The sequence below is a fragment of the Annulohypoxylon truncatum genome (genome assembly GCF_022578515.1).
Source record: "Annulohypoxylon truncatum strain CBS 140777 unplaced genomic scaffold F4807scaffold_6, whole genome shotgun sequence".
Lineage (NCBI taxonomy): Eukaryota > Fungi > Ascomycota > Sordariomycetes > Xylariales > Hypoxylaceae > Annulohypoxylon > Annulohypoxylon truncatum.
In genome coordinates, this window is record NW_025953792.1 from 118,497 (window position 1) to 133,979 (window position 15,483).

General features: G+C 47.5%; 7 protein-coding genes across 7 annotated transcripts; 3 read left to right on the forward strand and 4 right to left on the reverse strand.

The window, feature by feature from the left end:
• Positions 1 to 69: 69 nt before the first annotated feature.
• On the reverse strand, positions 70 to 1,504 carry F4807DRAFT_340600 (uncharacterized protein). Its single transcript, XM_047995370.1, has one exon. It carries the CDS (start codon positions 1,045 to 1,047, stop codon positions 394 to 396), a length of 654 nt encoding a protein of 217 aa, XP_047857065.1. The 5' UTR covers positions 1,048 to 1,504; the 3' UTR covers positions 70 to 393.
• On the forward strand, positions 1,505 to 3,369 carry F4807DRAFT_340608 (uncharacterized protein). The gene is made up of 4 exons (XM_047995371.1): positions 1,505 to 2,341; positions 2,407 to 2,483; positions 2,805 to 3,034; positions 3,101 to 3,369. Exons 1-4 carry the CDS (start codon positions 1,962 to 1,964, stop codon positions 3,167 to 3,169), a joined length of 756 nt encoding a protein of 251 aa, XP_047857066.1. The 5' UTR covers positions 1,505 to 1,961; the 3' UTR covers positions 3,170 to 3,369.
• Positions 3,370 to 5,662: 2,293 nt separating this feature from the next.
• Positions 5,663 to 7,052, reverse strand: F4807DRAFT_413459 (ribosomal family S4e-domain-containing protein). Its single transcript, XM_047996877.1, has 3 exons — positions 6,924 to 7,052; positions 6,336 to 6,758; positions 5,663 to 6,191 (listed from the first exon to the last, which is right to left on the reverse strand). The coding sequence occupies exons 1-3, from the start codon at positions 6,935 to 6,937 to the stop codon at positions 5,840 to 5,842; spliced, it is 789 nt and encodes a 262-aa protein (XP_047857067.1). The 5' UTR covers positions 6,938 to 7,052; the 3' UTR covers positions 5,663 to 5,839.
• Positions 7,053 to 7,244: 192 nt separating this feature from the next.
• F4807DRAFT_413460 (uncharacterized protein) lies at positions 7,245 to 9,179 on the reverse strand (the record flags this gene model as incomplete). The annotated part of the gene is made up of 1 exon (XM_047996878.1): positions 7,245 to 9,179. A coding segment is annotated over exon 1 (1,180 nt), but the record flags the coding sequence as incomplete, so codon positions are not given.
• A 1,818-nt stretch (positions 9,180 to 10,997) lies between these two features.
• F4807DRAFT_340775 (uncharacterized protein) lies at positions 10,998 to 12,253 on the forward strand. Its single transcript, XM_047995372.1, has 4 exons — positions 10,998 to 11,196; positions 11,256 to 11,474; positions 11,650 to 11,758; positions 11,841 to 12,253. The coding sequence occupies exons 1-4, from the start codon at positions 11,135 to 11,137 to the stop codon at positions 11,928 to 11,930; spliced, it is 480 nt and encodes a 159-aa protein (XP_047857069.1). The 5' UTR covers positions 10,998 to 11,134; the 3' UTR covers positions 11,931 to 12,253.
• On the reverse strand, positions 12,231 to 13,402 carry F4807DRAFT_457346 (uncharacterized protein; the record flags this gene model as incomplete). The annotated part of the gene is made up of 2 exons (XM_048001023.1): positions 12,231 to 12,894; positions 12,954 to 13,402. The coding sequence occupies 2 exons, from the start codon at positions 13,400 to 13,402 to the stop codon at positions 12,231 to 12,233; spliced, it is 1,113 nt and encodes a 370-aa protein (XP_047857070.1).
• A 1,203-nt stretch (positions 13,403 to 14,605) lies between these two features.
• On the forward strand, positions 14,606 to 15,483 carry F4807DRAFT_413467 (protein translocase SEC6). The gene is made up of 3 exons (XM_047996879.1): positions 14,606 to 15,000; positions 15,188 to 15,274; positions 15,334 to 15,483. Exons 1-3 carry the CDS (start codon positions 14,919 to 14,921, stop codon positions 15,372 to 15,374), a joined length of 210 nt encoding a protein of 69 aa, XP_047857071.1. The 5' UTR covers positions 14,606 to 14,918; the 3' UTR covers positions 15,375 to 15,483.

Consider the following 15,483-nt stretch of genomic DNA (forward strand, 5'->3'; position numbering starts at 1 on the left):
GGAGACCTCTGCTAGTCCCGATTTTCAAATCCGGGGTAAATAGGCGGGGTAATTCAGTAACACTGACAATACCGGATATCATAATATTTATTCCGCTTAGATACCTAACTAATACTTGAGCAGATTTAAGCATAATTAATTACCTATCCAGTAGGTAACTTCCTAAATCCTCTTGATGATTTCTAGGTACAAGACATCATACGAACATGATGTTTCATATGGCAAATAACGACCCTTATGCTCCCTTATCATTTTTGCTTTACCACTTTTACCATGCATTCTTGACTACCATCTATCCATTTTATTAGCAAAAATCATTATCGAGGTGTTTCGAACCGACAAACCTAGATATATATCGCGTATACATATGCAATCTCAGCTAACCAGGTCAGCCTATCGAGCTATCAAGTTAGCTCTCGGAGGCGTTGTTGGAGTTTGAATCCTCCGAGGATTTGGCGAATCGAGGACGAATAGGAGGATCCATTGCTTTCTCCTTAAGCTTTCCTCGCATTCATTCCACATGCCCGAGCAGTCAGGAAGCACCCGCCTAAAGAGTCGCACGAGAAAGGCGAGGCATGGCCTAATGCTTTCTAACTTGAAATGAAGCCAGAGATCGGCGGGTGATAGAGAGCATTGAACATCCTCCGTCGGAAAAACTTCAGACCAATGAACGGGATGCTTGTCGTCATACTCCTTCAACTCTACCATTATCTTGAGAGCTGCTGCGAGATGACTAAGAGGGACTCTGAGCTTCGAGACGGTCGCAATCCTCTCAACATTCTCAACAGCAAAATGGGCAGAGATTACCCTAGCTGTGAAGCTCCTGTACAGTTCCTTTCTCTTGCCATCTAATCTAGATTGGTTGACCTCGGCCATTAGCTTTTTATAAAAGTAAGCGACGCGGCTAGAGTGTTCTACTCCAGCAAGCGGGAATCGAATAAGTCCCCTCCAAAGGTGAAATCTCGCTATATGGCCTGGGGGCGGTTCACCGTCCAAGCACTTTCGAGCGGTAACGGTCCATTCACAATACGTCGAGAACCTACTCATCTTCTGGACGCAAGCGATGGTGATACAAGAGCAGCTAGAGTGGAACCATGCATGGTCTCTTAGAGGCCTTGTCTTTATGTGATATGAGGGTCCATCGGGCTCTTATACGTGGTGACAGATACAGAAACACGCCTACAAGGTTTCGTTTCTGCCCCGGAATTCGACGGTCGTCATGGAACTCCCCTAGAGTTGTTACAATTTCCACTTTAACTAGGGGTGGAAGGGAAAAAAAGCAAAACGAACAACAGTTGGCAGGGGGGGGAAGCAAATAGAATGTGGCTCGTTGTGAACATTGCTAGTTGCTAAGGTTAACATCATTCGTAAACTTCTAACAAGCAGCCTTAGAAGCCTCTGATAGGTTCTATCTCCACTAGTGTCTGCAACTCAGCATACTTGTTTCTCTCCCACACCACGGCCACCCTATAAATTACAACATGAATAGGGCGGTGAGAAGATGCAGCCGGTTGTTACCGGAGTGGCCACGTTCTACGAGTTTCAGCAGAGTAACCCGTCGATCTTAGACGACTTAAGTAGGTATGCGTGTCAAATAGAATGATATGATCTTTCATGGACATGGCTATCCGCATGAAGCGGAAGACATGTGAGAGGCTTGCAAGCATCCGTTAGGTAGAGGTTAGTATAGATACATGTTCAGGGGTTACACTAAGGGGTGCCTTCAACCTGGTAACAGGGTGAGATCGATCTAAAACGTGGGGCTTAACCTTATCTCGGGGCCAAGCAGCCGATTTCCTTTAGTGCTGATAAATATGCAATTAGCGACCGGGGGTCCAGTCCACTAGACTTCAACGGATTCAACTGGATTCAACCTTATGCCATCTTCTTCCCTTAAACAACCTAAAGCTGACAATCACCGATACTAACACACCTCAGTACAAAGACTTAATGCTGCTACTATGGGCAAGGATAAATCTATCAAGAAGATCCAACCTTCGTCAAATCCTGCCGTGGCGTCTGCAGCCGCAGCTAAACCCCCAAATTGGCCCCCGTTCAGGCCTCCTCTACCTGTCGTAGAGCTTAGCCCAGAAGCTCCCGTTCCAGGATTAGAAGACAAGATTATTCTTTTCAGGAACTTTTGGCCGAAAAACCTATGCCGAGACTATGTCAATTTTCTTAAGACATTGCCCTTGATCACTACACCCGGTCGACCAAAACGCGGGGAAGCGTTGAGGGTCAATGACAGGTTCCAGGTTGACGACCCTCGTTTCTCTCAGAGACTCTGGCTTGAAACAGGACTCAGAGATGCTTTGCTGGGAGAGTCCGTTAGTCATCTATGGTTAGAAAGCATCGATGCTTCATTCACCTTGTTGGCCGAAGGACAACACTGATGGCCTACAATAGGGGTGGCGACGTGGTGGGCTTGAATCCCAACATTCGAGTATATCGTTACTCCAAAGGTCAATATTTTGACTGTCATTGTAGGTGTCCCACATCATCTCTTTCGGATCTATATGCACATCATATTCGTTGAGTTTGGAGCATAGCATGCAAGCCAAAGCTACGTGGCCTAAGGAGCGACGTTATTTCTGCAGCAAGTTATCTGCGTACAACAGCATTTTTGACGTCCAATGCCTGAATATGCGGTACAACGCCAATTTTTATTGCGGATATACATGCGCTGCTCAGTCTTGAGGTATTAGTGGAGTAAATCAGATTATTGGTTGCCGCATCATACGCATCTTGGAGTCGTTTTCTTCTTCCAAATGGTAAAACATTGTTTACTAATCCCTCAGCCGCAGACGATGACTTTAATCTAGTCACTCTACCATACATTAACGAGGCTTCCGGTACCATCAGCACTAAAACAACCTGGACATTACTGCTCTACTTGACCTCGGCCACCGAAGGCTGTGTCGGTGGAGAAACCGTTTTCTACACTCATGATCGTAAATCACCTAAAGAAGAAGTTGCTATTGCCCCAGAAACAGGATTGCTTCTCCTCCACAAGCACGGGGATGATTGCTTATTGGTAAATACAGAAGCACCTCTGACCCCCCTCCATCAAGGCCTGCAAGACTAATGCGTAGGCTCTTAGCATGAAGGTCGGCAAGTAACAGCGGGAGAGAAGTGGATAATTCGCACCGACCTTTGCGTAAAGAAGTGACTTCTCAGTTCAAGCTCGCCAACTTCATCACAACTCAAAGGTGGCCTCTCTCAAATACAAGAAGGGTTCCCATAATGGGTTTCAAGACAATACAAGATAAGACATGGCCTCTCCCATGCCTACGGGCAAGATACCAATGGAACGGGTACGAAACTTCAATACTCGCGACCTCCGCACGTAATCGAACCCTTCTAGATGCATAGCTATCCACATGAAATCATCTAGAAATACGTGCAAGTATCCGAATATGCCGAGACAATTAGATCAACCAACCAAAACCGGGTCCGGAGATTTCCGTGAGTGGGTTCCAATAAGCCTCAGTTCTTCAGCAATCAGAAGCGCATGTCAGAGGTATTATTCGCCGAGGAAAAGCTAGATTTGCTTGACTCGAGCTCACCCAGTGGATACATACATATGACGCAGTTTCACCTGATTCTCAAGACGACTTAGATTCATTGGCTAGAATAAATAGTAGGATCTACCCAATAGTTCACCTGATTTCCATTGCTCTTGTGTTTATCACAGCACCGCCGACTCCTAACCGCCTCTAAATGTCGACAAAGTCGCCCCGAAAGTAAATGACGGCGGAATCAGTCCACATCATGTCTTACCTAGGATACGCAATTTCACCGCATTCGGCATGGATCTGGGAGCTGATTCGCTCCGGGGAGTTTCAACGGTGCCGAGCTGACGGATTCCAGCGGCTTTCAGCCGTGAAACAATCGTTGCTTAGGCACATCTATCGAAGGTGGCTTGTGACTCTGCGCGTTTAATTCCGTAGCTGCATTTCCTATTACACCCTCTTTTCCTTCTTCACAATACCAAATAGCTTTAGCCTGGCTACATGTCTGAGATATTCGTCATCTACATCTCCCCGACTTGCATTTCTCGCGTCTTCTTTCCCGCCCCCTACCGCATCTTTACATACCATTACATATCTAACCCCCAGCCTACTTTGAAGACCCCGTATTCTAGAAATTTCTTCAGGTGACTATCATACATACGAACACACTCAAGCATCTACGGAAATGAACACTAAAGCAATATTAGAATAGCTCAGTACGATGAAGTTTGAAGCCTAATCTCTATGGTAACACGGACAATTGATTACGAGGGAAGCCCCCGCCGGCATATTAAGGTGTTTCTAGGCCAGCTACCTACCTATGTACGATTTAATGTAAGACACCGGGGATTAGGGCTGACAGAGCCGCCAAGCTAATGTTAAGCTGACCATGGTCCTCGAGTCTTCCGGGGACAAAGTGAACACCTGCGTTTCTATCAAGGCGCGGAAATCTAGCCGAGCCTCCCTCATCCTCTGATCATCTTAGACACTAGGAACTTTCGGTACGGTCTCACTGAACTCATAATGTAGGCAATTTGGCACCTGACGTTCTCCTGAATTCGAAAAAAGTGACCGTATCAGGGGAATGTCAAGAATAAAAAGCGTTGAGTTGACATATCGGCAACCAATCCGGAGTTCGGAGTAGGACCCAATCGGCTCAGGCGGGTATCATTGATAATATACTACCTATCATTAATGACAATGCGGACATGACAGAAAAGGGACTTACTCTTCCAGTTTAGGGAAAATGAAAATGATCTACAACAAGGTCGCGCAGAAGCTTGCGTACCTGCCTACCTGATAAAGTTTACATGGACATTGATCATATCCTAGACCTTCCAATCGCTCTCATGTAAGTCACTCGAGAGGGGTACTCCAAACCTCACAACCACCTCGAAAACCCCTTTTCCAACTCTAGGTACCCTTATTCTCAGAATATGAATATGAATTCTGCGAACATCGGTATAGATATTCCCATCTTCTCCCAACTTAGAATCTCGTAAACACAAACAGCATATGAATGTCTTAGATTACCTACTTACTACACAACCCACGAAACCACAGGAAATAATTTTCCCAGAGTCATGCGCAGACAAGCCTCAGCTTATACTAAAACCCAACGTCCATACATGTAATTAGAAGTTTATTAACATCTACTAGCTTCAAAAATACATAGATAGTAGTCTTATGGGAGTCAGATTCCGCGCCGCCGAGCCAAAGGATGAGTGGGGTAAGGAAAGGATACGAGCTTCTTTCCTTATTTCTAGAGTATCGTGATTCCGCGTGCATTTTCTTGCAACGTACATGGAGTATGTGAGAAGTATCGTGAGCTAGTACAGAGGACCTGATGATCTGGTAGAAGAATTCGTTTACATAGAAACGAGGTAAGGGTGGGCACGATGATGGGTAACTACGCGTCAATGAGTATGTGGGTTATGGTATAGCATACCCAACTTCTACCATGCTTTCTAGAAGTACGTATACTCTAGATGGGCAAGATAGTAGATGTATGTAACATTATCCTAAGAGTGTTACATCACTAGGCCTTGCCGACGTAGAAGATAGGACGAGTACAGGACGGAATAGTCGAGTATCATTTTCTAGAACAGGACATGTCACGATCATATAAGGTAGAAGCAGATAATTCGAAGTGCAGATGCCACAACAGTGCAGGATCAGGGTCAATTAATTCTCATTCATCATTGACCTAAACCACGAATCTTACTCATTCGGTAAGAGCGAATTGGTATGCCATAGACGCCAGTTCCCATGCGTTGTGAAAATCAACCCTCTGCCAGATCCCTTTTTGTTTCATTACTAGAAGATGCTTAGTGACCAGCCAGGGCCTGAGCACGGCGGCGGTCACGCTCCTCGGCAATGGTGAGCTTGACACCGCGTCCCTTGGGCAGGGAGACCCAGGGTTTCTCGGAGCCGATGACAAAGACGTTGCTCTCACGGGTGGCGAAGGTGTTGTCGATAGCGTCCTTGATGTGGACGATGTTGAAACCACCATCGTGGCGCTCACGGTGGGTGATGACGCCGACACGACCCATGTTACGACCACCGGTAACCATGGCAATGGCGCCAGTGTCGAACTTGATGAAGTCGGTGACCTTGCCGGTGGCTAGTTCAATCTTGACGGTGTCGTTTACCTTGATAGCAGGGTCAGGGTAACGGATGCTGCAGAAAATAGAACGTTAGCATAGGCGGAGGACGGGGGATACATACAGCCATCAGTTCGAAGCTCGATCCTATCACAAGATGGGAAAAGGTGGTTCAACCAAAGCTTGATCCAACGGCTGAATGATGTCTGACAGAACTTACGTTCTCGCATCGTGCGTGACCAAGAATGGGATTCCGCCCTTGCCAAGTTGCACTCGCTTGACCTTGCCCAGCTTGTACTCGGCCTCCTCGGTCTGGATTCGATGGATTGTGTAGCGGCCCTTGGTGTCGTAGATAAGGCGGAAGTGCTCGCCGGTCTTGTCGATGGTAATGACGTCCATGAAGCCGGCAGGGTAGGTCATATCGGTTCGGACCTTGCCGTCGACCTTGACGAGACGCTGCATGAGGATGGCCTTGGTCTCGCGGTAGTTCAAGGCATACTTCAGACGGTTGCGAATGAAGACGATGAGGGGCATGCAGTCGCGAAGCTTGTGGGGACCGGCGGAAGCCTTGGGGGCGTAGACACCGGACAACTTGTCAAGAAGCCAGTGGGAGGGGGCGCTCAAGCGCTTCTGGTGCTTTCTCCTGTGAGTCGCAATTCAATTAGTATAGGCCATCATCGATTGGAAATTTTGGAACCGAAAAGCCCACGTCGGTGCGCGCTTCGCGAGAGCGACGACGGCTTCCCACGGAAATGGGTTATCTCGATATTTAAATGCGTATGTGTTGATCTGTATAGGATATACTTACGGTCCGCGAGCCATTTTGTCTGTTCAACGATAGGTATTGGAGATATCGTGAAGTTGGCAGGTCGTTGTGGAGGGTTTTCTCAAGGACGGAAAAAGTTGTTGAATTAGAATGCGACTAGGTTAATAGAATTTCGCTGGAAGTGAAAAGTTGTGGGTTGTGCCCTAGTGGGTCTTTTGGCTTGTGGGTAGCCTTTTCCTTGCTGGTCCGTGCACCGAAGTTGCGACTGATTTCTTGGCAATGGCTCTTGCCGGGATCGTCAAGTCCATCCAAATTCTAGACCCCTCATAGTGGAAGGATATCAAAACCATCACCAACCATAATCAGGTGTATGTAATCTGTGAGTTGCGCCCATCTCTTATATGCCACGTAAGTCAAAAAAAATAGATGTTACGCCAAGTATGAATGTTTGGATCTTTACATTTTAGTAATTGGTATGGGGCAGTTACATATTATAATTTATGGCTTATATCCAAGAGCTTGTAGAGTACGGTAGATTCTCAGAATCGCGCTCATCTTGTGCGAACAATCAACGAGAAGCAACTCCCAGGACAAGCTTGCTGCTACCTAGAGATAAAAATCGAATCTTCAGCTGCTTTCGCAAGCCGCATTTTCTTTCCTTCATTCCACGCGTGTATCATACCTGTTCGTTAGATTCGCTTCCCCAACTGCTAATACAACTAATATTGCACATGGCCATTCTGTAACGACAGGAGCATCATGCTGAAAGTAGCATGAAATTGGGTTGTAACCCATCTCAAAGTACGCCCTCGACATAAACTTGGGTCGAGTTATGGTAAGTACTGACTTCAATTCTTCCTCACACCTTCGGGTACCTCGTAGTCTATCCGTCTCGACGATTAACGTTAATCGCTACGATATTATCCCTGTCATATCTGCAGTTGCTATGAGCTCCCCAGACCTTCTCGGGCGTGTTGAATAGTAGACTTCCTCCAATGTAGTTGGTACATGTCATCCTAGACCACGCCTCTCCGAAGGCGGCTCGTTTGTGGCTTGCGTATCATCAAGAAGAAGACGTGATATGTCCATCTCCCCCATAGTCCCCGAAGTAAAGCCTGTGCCGGATGCTTCGTTCCAGTAGATGCCTGGATGATGTTGCTGGGGTGCTTCCCCAGTCTCGACAAGATTAGAAGGCATTGGCCACCTCGGTATGTCTTCTTTTGAGTTGGCTCGATTAAGTTGTGGCTCGAGCAAGGCCGACTTGGAAACATGTAAAGAATTCTCGATAGCCATATTGACTGAGGGCTCCATCAGACTATTGCCCCGCCCTGGCTCCCTCACTCCTAAAGCCGTCTTTTCCGTACCTGCAAATTTCTCGGGATACTTATTACGTAGTCTATCACGTAGATCCGTCGGTTGTCTAGTAGATAGGTTGAATCTCGAATCCCTCTGGATCTTCGTCCACTGAGGGCCATAAAGTTCAAATCCTTCCAGTATTTCCCTATCATCCTGCTCGGAAAATGGGCGTCGTTCCCTACGGTGCGATTTTTTGAATGGGCCTCTAATACCTAGTTCGACCAGGTCTTCCATCTTCTTCCGATGGGCCCGGCTCTTGCGCTGCCTGGCTGGCGTAGGATCAGAATCATTCGGACCTGATTGGGCCTGTTCGATCTCGGCCTCCTCTTCTGTTTCGTTGAGAATATTCTCGGACATAAGACCTTTCCTTGGTCTTCCTCTAGCATTCACAACCGATTGTTTCTCTTTGGGCGTATCACTTCTAGCTGCCGGGCTGGCACGTAGTTCCTCGGGACAACAAGTACGAAACCTATCTTTCAAGTCTCCCGCCGTCCTATCGTTAAACCTATACTCCGGATCTTCCAATATATCCGTCCATCTTCCGACACCATGTTTGCTCACACCCAACAGTAAGTGATTGGTCTCTTCTTCGGACCACTTGCGACGTGGCTTGGCAGCCCGCCGCTTGACTTTTCCCGTTGGTGTTCGCTCGGGCTCGGGCGGAGGACTCGGGTTTGTCTTTTCCTCTACCGTCTCCGATATATCGGGAGGCTTAGTTATGCTGAGAGCCTGCGGAGGCTCGGAATGCGGGCGGTTGTCGAAGGATCCGGAGGAGATTGGTGGGAATAGAGAAGCGTCGGATGGCGGCTCCAGTAAACCTACTATGATTGGAGGGAACATATGTTGCTGAGCAGTCGCTTTCTGTTTCTTCAGCGGCTGTGGCAGCTGAACGAAGTCTTCTTTCACTGGCCGTCTCTTCTTTCCGACATCTTCTGTGTTATCCGGCGTATCATCCAATATCATGCGCAAGTCTTGGGACGAGATGTGGCTTAGTAATGTTCGGTCCGATGAGTAACTTGCATCGGTCCTCAAGGCTAAGTTTGAAGTAGGAGCCTCGTCTACCACCGAATACAAGGAGGGCATGGATTGCGAAGCCAATTGACCCAAGTTCGAATCTGGCACCTCGGGTCTCTGGCTAGCATCGGGCTCGATAGGGTGTAGACGACCGGACGTCTTGGGAAGAGGAAGAGCTTTGATGGGGGGAAGTTCAGCATGGTGAGGCCGCGGAGTAGAAGCCGATTCGTTCAGCAGATGAATCAATCGTGGCTCGATGGTGGCCATCGTGAGTCGATGGTAGCGGGCAAGAGATGGTCATTGGGAGAGAGAAAAGGGTCCGGACGGACTCTTAGATTTTTTTGCACCGAGGGGAGGGGGGAAAAGAAGATGGAGGCGAGAGACAAAGGCGGGACAGCGATAAGAGTGAATGGGTGGTCGAGACTCGGACAAGTATACGGGAAAATAGTGACGGCACTACTGTTTGGTCGAAGAAAAAAATGGTACGAGAATTGAACACAGTATGATACTGTCTACCTGTTTGTGGCAGATACGTAGAGGAGCGAGGGAAAAGAAGAGAAGAAGAAAAAAACTTGGATAATGGCGCGAAAGAAGAGGAAGAGAAGAGAAAATAGTTTGTAGATGGCAATCTACTCAGATAGGTAATCAGCGCCGATTAACCTTCACTGGAGATCCTCGATGTGTTTGTGGCCCCTCCTCTCGACCTCTCTTCTCTTGTTTCTGGTATTATTCTCCAAAGGGGAGGGAATAAAATCAAGAGGAAAGATAGGGAACGAGAGCGAGAGCGAGAGTGAGAGAGAAAAAAAGACTTCTTCCTACCATTGATACATGCTATGCAGGTACTAGGAAAATGAAAGCGGTATTAGTGCGGGTTGGCCGCGTTTGCATTTTCCTTCCTCAACCCTGATGATCAACCCATCTTTCTCAACTGGAGGTACTTCACGTGAAAATACCATTTGATCCTGTTCTGTAGCAGAGCATGTAGACAGGCAGGTATATGTGTTAAGCATGTACTAAACTAAAAGTGCAATAAACCAAACATATTAGGTTATGTTGATTAGAAATACCATCCATGGATGTATGTATTCGCTGCTTGTCGGGGTGTCGGACTGCTAGGGGGATTGACCTGCAAGAGTGAAAAATATTCGATCGAATCTATTTTATGAAGTGGAAAAGAGGAAAAAAGAGAAGAAGGATTGATGTCTGGTTACACTAAAGATAACGCATTCCCTCTATGTAGGAAGAAAGAGGATCATCGGTGGGAATTCAATTAATCATCATGCCTTCTCGGCTGGTAAAATGCCAAGCATTTCTCTAATCTGCAATTGCCTGCAATTGAGATGGAACAGTCTGATGCATTCTTTCTCTTGTCACCTACTACCGTTTGATCCTTCCAGAGCCGGGGGAGACTTGTACCTGTATTGTCGCCCAATCGGGACGATGCCGCCACCCTGAACTAGCCGCTCTTTCCCCTATTCTGATATTGCGCTACACCCTCAGAAGACAACCACAACCCAACCACAACCACACCTAAGAAGTAGGTACACCCGTAGATATCATTCCACTTCGACTTACTCATCATATGTTGTTTATGTTAATATGTTTTTATGAGCATAACGAACCTCATTCATGGGTATCCAATTATAATTACATAGGCTTGTTGAAATAAATTGAAGGCGATATACCTAATATTACCTAAGTGAAACAGCTGCTTGAGACCGGAATTCGTCAGCTCCAACGCAAGTCTGCAAGCACCTATATTAGGAATAAGTGTATATTATCACCACCATTATTGTCCTCTCCTATCTTACCAAAGCCCTTAATATATACGATATCCAATCGACGATAGCAACGTTTTTAATTCCACAGGACAGAAAGCAACCATGGCCTCTCAACTCCCCGCGTTCCCCCGTACCATCTTCACTATCGTCGAACCCATCTCGCTGTAAGCCATAGCAACCTAATCAAAAATATCTCATAAACTCTTAACAAAGGTCAATTCAGCATCGGCGGCTTCCTAGGCCCCTTCATAAATCCCGACTGGTTCATCGCCTCTCAGCTCGACAACCCGGACGTCAACGATGTCCCTCAGAGCGACGGCAACGGGCGCCTAGTCGCCTACCAGCTAGGCAACGTCTACGGACTGCTCTTCCTTCTCGGTGTCGCGATGCTTCACACCACATCCGAGCTCAAGGTCGTCCGGAACTATCTCATCTGTCTATGGTTCGTTCTACATTTTCCTGTCCTAATTCTCCTAACTCTCCCGAACCGGTGACTGCAAGTGGGCTCTTAAAACTACGTAGTTGAAAGTGAGAACACGTGCCTCCCGGTTACTTACCTACCTATTCTGTGACTCCGGTAATTTATATTCGAGCCTAGACTAACATGGAAGATACAGGATCGCAGACATAAGCCACGTCGGGGTGACGTGTTGGATGCTCGGGTATGACAGGACCATGGACGTGGGTTCGTGGAACGCTGTGACTTGGGGTAACGTCGGGTTTACTGTAAGCTCTACCCTCTCCGTCTTCTCCCGGTTTCCTGCAGAAATACGTGAACGGAAATATATGCTGACGGGTAATCCCAAAGGCTTTTCTATGCTTGACTAGGACAGCCTACCTTCTAGGCCTCTTCGGACCAGATAGTCAAGTCGTCACGGCGTCTAAGAAAAAGGCATGAAAAATAGCCATACTCTGAAGGTAGTTTACACTATAGTAGCTAGCTGTGTCCAAATCACGAGCACAGGTAAATCCGATTATAATTAGAACCCTTTGAATTCATCGGAATATTTATGCCTCGATCCCTTAATAATGGGGATGGGTATTCCGGGAACGTAACTCATAATTGTACAGCAACCCTATCCCAGCCTCAATGCAACTTGCTTTGATGTCGAGAAAAGAACATTAACCCTTCCTTGCCAAAGCTATGCATGTCCGTCATACTAAACCTCCCATGTAAACAATATCAACCTCGCCGATCCTAGTTCTCACGAGGTCGCTTGGCGCCGTGGGGGTTCTGCCAGTCTGATTGTTGGTTTCCGCCGAAGAATGCTGGGTTGAAGTGCGCCGGTTGCTGGAAGCCCATCATGGGCATTCCCATAGGGCCCATGCCTCCCATCATGCCAGCGTTCATGGCGGGATTCATACCGCCGCCACGTCCTCCTCGCATGCCGCCCCCGCGCATACCTCCTCCGCCCGGCATCATACCGCCACCGCGGAAGTTAAAGCCGGGACCACCGCCGCCGCCTCCAGCCATGTTGCCAAATCCGCCTCCTCCGAAGTTGCCGCCTCCCATGTTATTGTTGAAGCCGCCAGGGTTATTGCCATGGAAACCACCTCCCATGTTGCCCTGATAATTGCCTCGGAATCCGCCTCGGGGACCATTAAAGCCACCGCCGCCGCGACCACGGAAGCCACCTCGATCATTGTAACCTCCCATGGAAGACCCCCCTCGGGAACCTCCATCCTTATTAGCTCGAGCAGGAGCATCCTTAGGAAGTGTCTTGAACGGGTTGGTGGTGTGGGAGGTGTAGATGACTGTCGTCTTCTTGCCACCAGGCTGCGCAAGCTCGGTTGCGATATTCTCAAACTGGCGCTTGGCTGCAGTGGCAGCTTGTTGGGAAGTAAATTCTACGTACGCTTGTCTATGGCGATGTCAATAAAGTGTGCGACAACTAAATTAGAATTATCAAGCGTTGCTTACCCCTTAGATTTACCGTTGACCTTATGCTCGCTAAATGTAATGTCCTTCAGCTCCTCCTCACAGGAAGCGCGACGGATCCAACCGCGGATATCATCATCAGTGGTCCACCACTGCAACTCAGATAGGAGGAGAGCGCTAGTGGCGCCGGGATCAATGGGGCGGTCATCAGATACCTCCTTGCGCTTCAAGCTCTGGCTAGGTGTTGCACGTTCGTTGTATGTATGCATGTTGTTTTGCTCTTCCTGATCATCGTGATGAGAATGCGCCATAGAATCGGGGTTAGAACCATTGGCTATTGTTATTGAAGAGTTATTCTCGTATGCGTGGTTGTTAGATTCTTCGGGTTTAGAACCATCGAGAGTGGTCGTGTCGGCATTCGTAGAGTCACCCGCATCGTTCGCGTCAGGCGCGTCGCCATAGACATCGATCTCGAAATCCTCGTCCGCCATCTTGAATTATCCGAAGTTCCGGTTTGGAAGAAACGGAATGGTGTTTAAGGAGAGACTAAGAAGTAAGGAATTGGATAAAAGGTAGGTCTGATATCTGTAAAGTGAGGATGTATTCAGAGTAGATACAGAAGGTGCCTGTCGTCTTCGACTCCATATCATCAGTCAACCGGAAATACATGATGCGGAATCCTCAGCTGGAAAGATAGAATAAACAACAGCAAGAGGAAAAAAAGAAAAATCACACAATATCGAATACGTACAATTCGCAGCCTTTGACGTGAGATGTCCCCGGCGTGCTGAGTCCCCTAAGCAAGTGTTTCCTTCTTAACGACGATGATGGGACTTTGAACTAATGGAGATAATCAAAGACGAAGCTCTGTGCCTGCAGTCTCCTCGCACTCTTCCTCGAAAGAATATCGCTGGCAGGTCCCCTTTCTCCCAATATGTCTTTATGTTAAACCGTTATGCGATTCCGATAATGATGGTGTAGTTAGAGTACAAGTAGCTTGATGTCCGACAGGATAAAAAGATGTAGAGTGGATAATCCCGAACTCCCCATGAATCTCTCTTGCTGCTATGGGTCGTATTATTAGTACAGTATCACCCGCCTCTCTTATTGTGAGATAAGAGCGAGTAATATGAGGAAGGAAGGAGTAAACCCCTCTCCTAGACTAGTTCAGTGAGTATAGGAAAGGACGCAAAATTGAAAGGCCTAAGGGTGCTCTAGAGAACCAGGCAAAAAAGGGAATAGGGAAAGGAGTTGTAACGCGTCGTAAGCGACTCAAGGGGTAGAGAGGGCTACTCCGATGCGCATAGTCGACAAGTCGGTCAACTCAACGCGCTACACTTGGCCAGGACGGAGTAATGGAGTGTCGTATGGGTCAAGTCTGTCGTCTCTGTCAATGTAAGTCAAAGACTTGGAGAGGAGTGGATGTTGGTTCAGATTCGATTGTTGAAAGTCGCCGATGGGAAGAAAGTTCAAGGGTGAGTTGAAAGCCTGAAGAGAGCTTAGCGCTGAAATGGACAGAGCAGACAGAGCTTCGGGACCCGGAGGACCCACTATAAAATACTCTAAGGAGCTTTAATATGGACTGAGGCTGCGGGCAGACAAGGGGAAACGATGGATACATGCATAGACCATTTTAGCGCTGTACCTTTTTAAAGCCCAATACGATAGTACAGAGGTACATGATATCGAACTCACGTGCACTGGTGTGTTCAACTTCAGCGCATCTACTCCGTACGCAGTAGAGAAGCAGGCCAGATTGCACATGTGCAAAGTAAACACTAATCCACTTTCGGAAATAGCATATAATTTGTGGACCCTGAACATTTACCAGGAAATCTGGCCCTTATCCATGAATCCATTATCCATCACCTACATCTCCAAAATCTCCCAACGCCAGCAACTCGATTTCCTCCTATCCTAATCATAATTACTCCCGACAACATCACTCTCCGCCACTACGCTCCTCTATACTAATAACAACTTTGTGCCTAATCCTACCCATTCACCATGTCGGAAGTACAAGATCTCCTCGAAATCCCCAAGGACTTCGTCAAGGACGGCACGCAATTCATGACGCGATGCACTAAGCGTATGTCAACCTTTGCATCATATTCCCAATTCTCTATTTACGTCCTCCGTATTCCTGCCTGGAAGCACGCGTCACAACCTCAGTAGGCAGAGACGAAGAAAGAGCAAGATGAAGTGAAGGGCAGGGCAAAGAAACAAAATGAGCACGAGGACTGGAATTAGAATGCTAACAGTTATACTTCGTGCAGCGGACAAGCGAGAATTCATCCAGATCAGCAAGGCTGTTGGTGTCGGTTTCCTAGTCATGGGCGCTATCGGCTACTTGATAAAACTAAGTATGGTCTCCCTCGCCTTATGCAGAACGAAACAATCGTTGTTAACACATTTGTCGCAGTTCACATCCCCGTCAACAACATCCTAGTCGGTGCCGCGTAGAATGGCTTATAGCTATATGAGGACTGGTCATTCATGGGGAACGGTTTGATGGTGGTGGCAATGGCGATGGTCACGGTCACGGTGAAGGGGGTGGCGTTTAGTGGAGGAA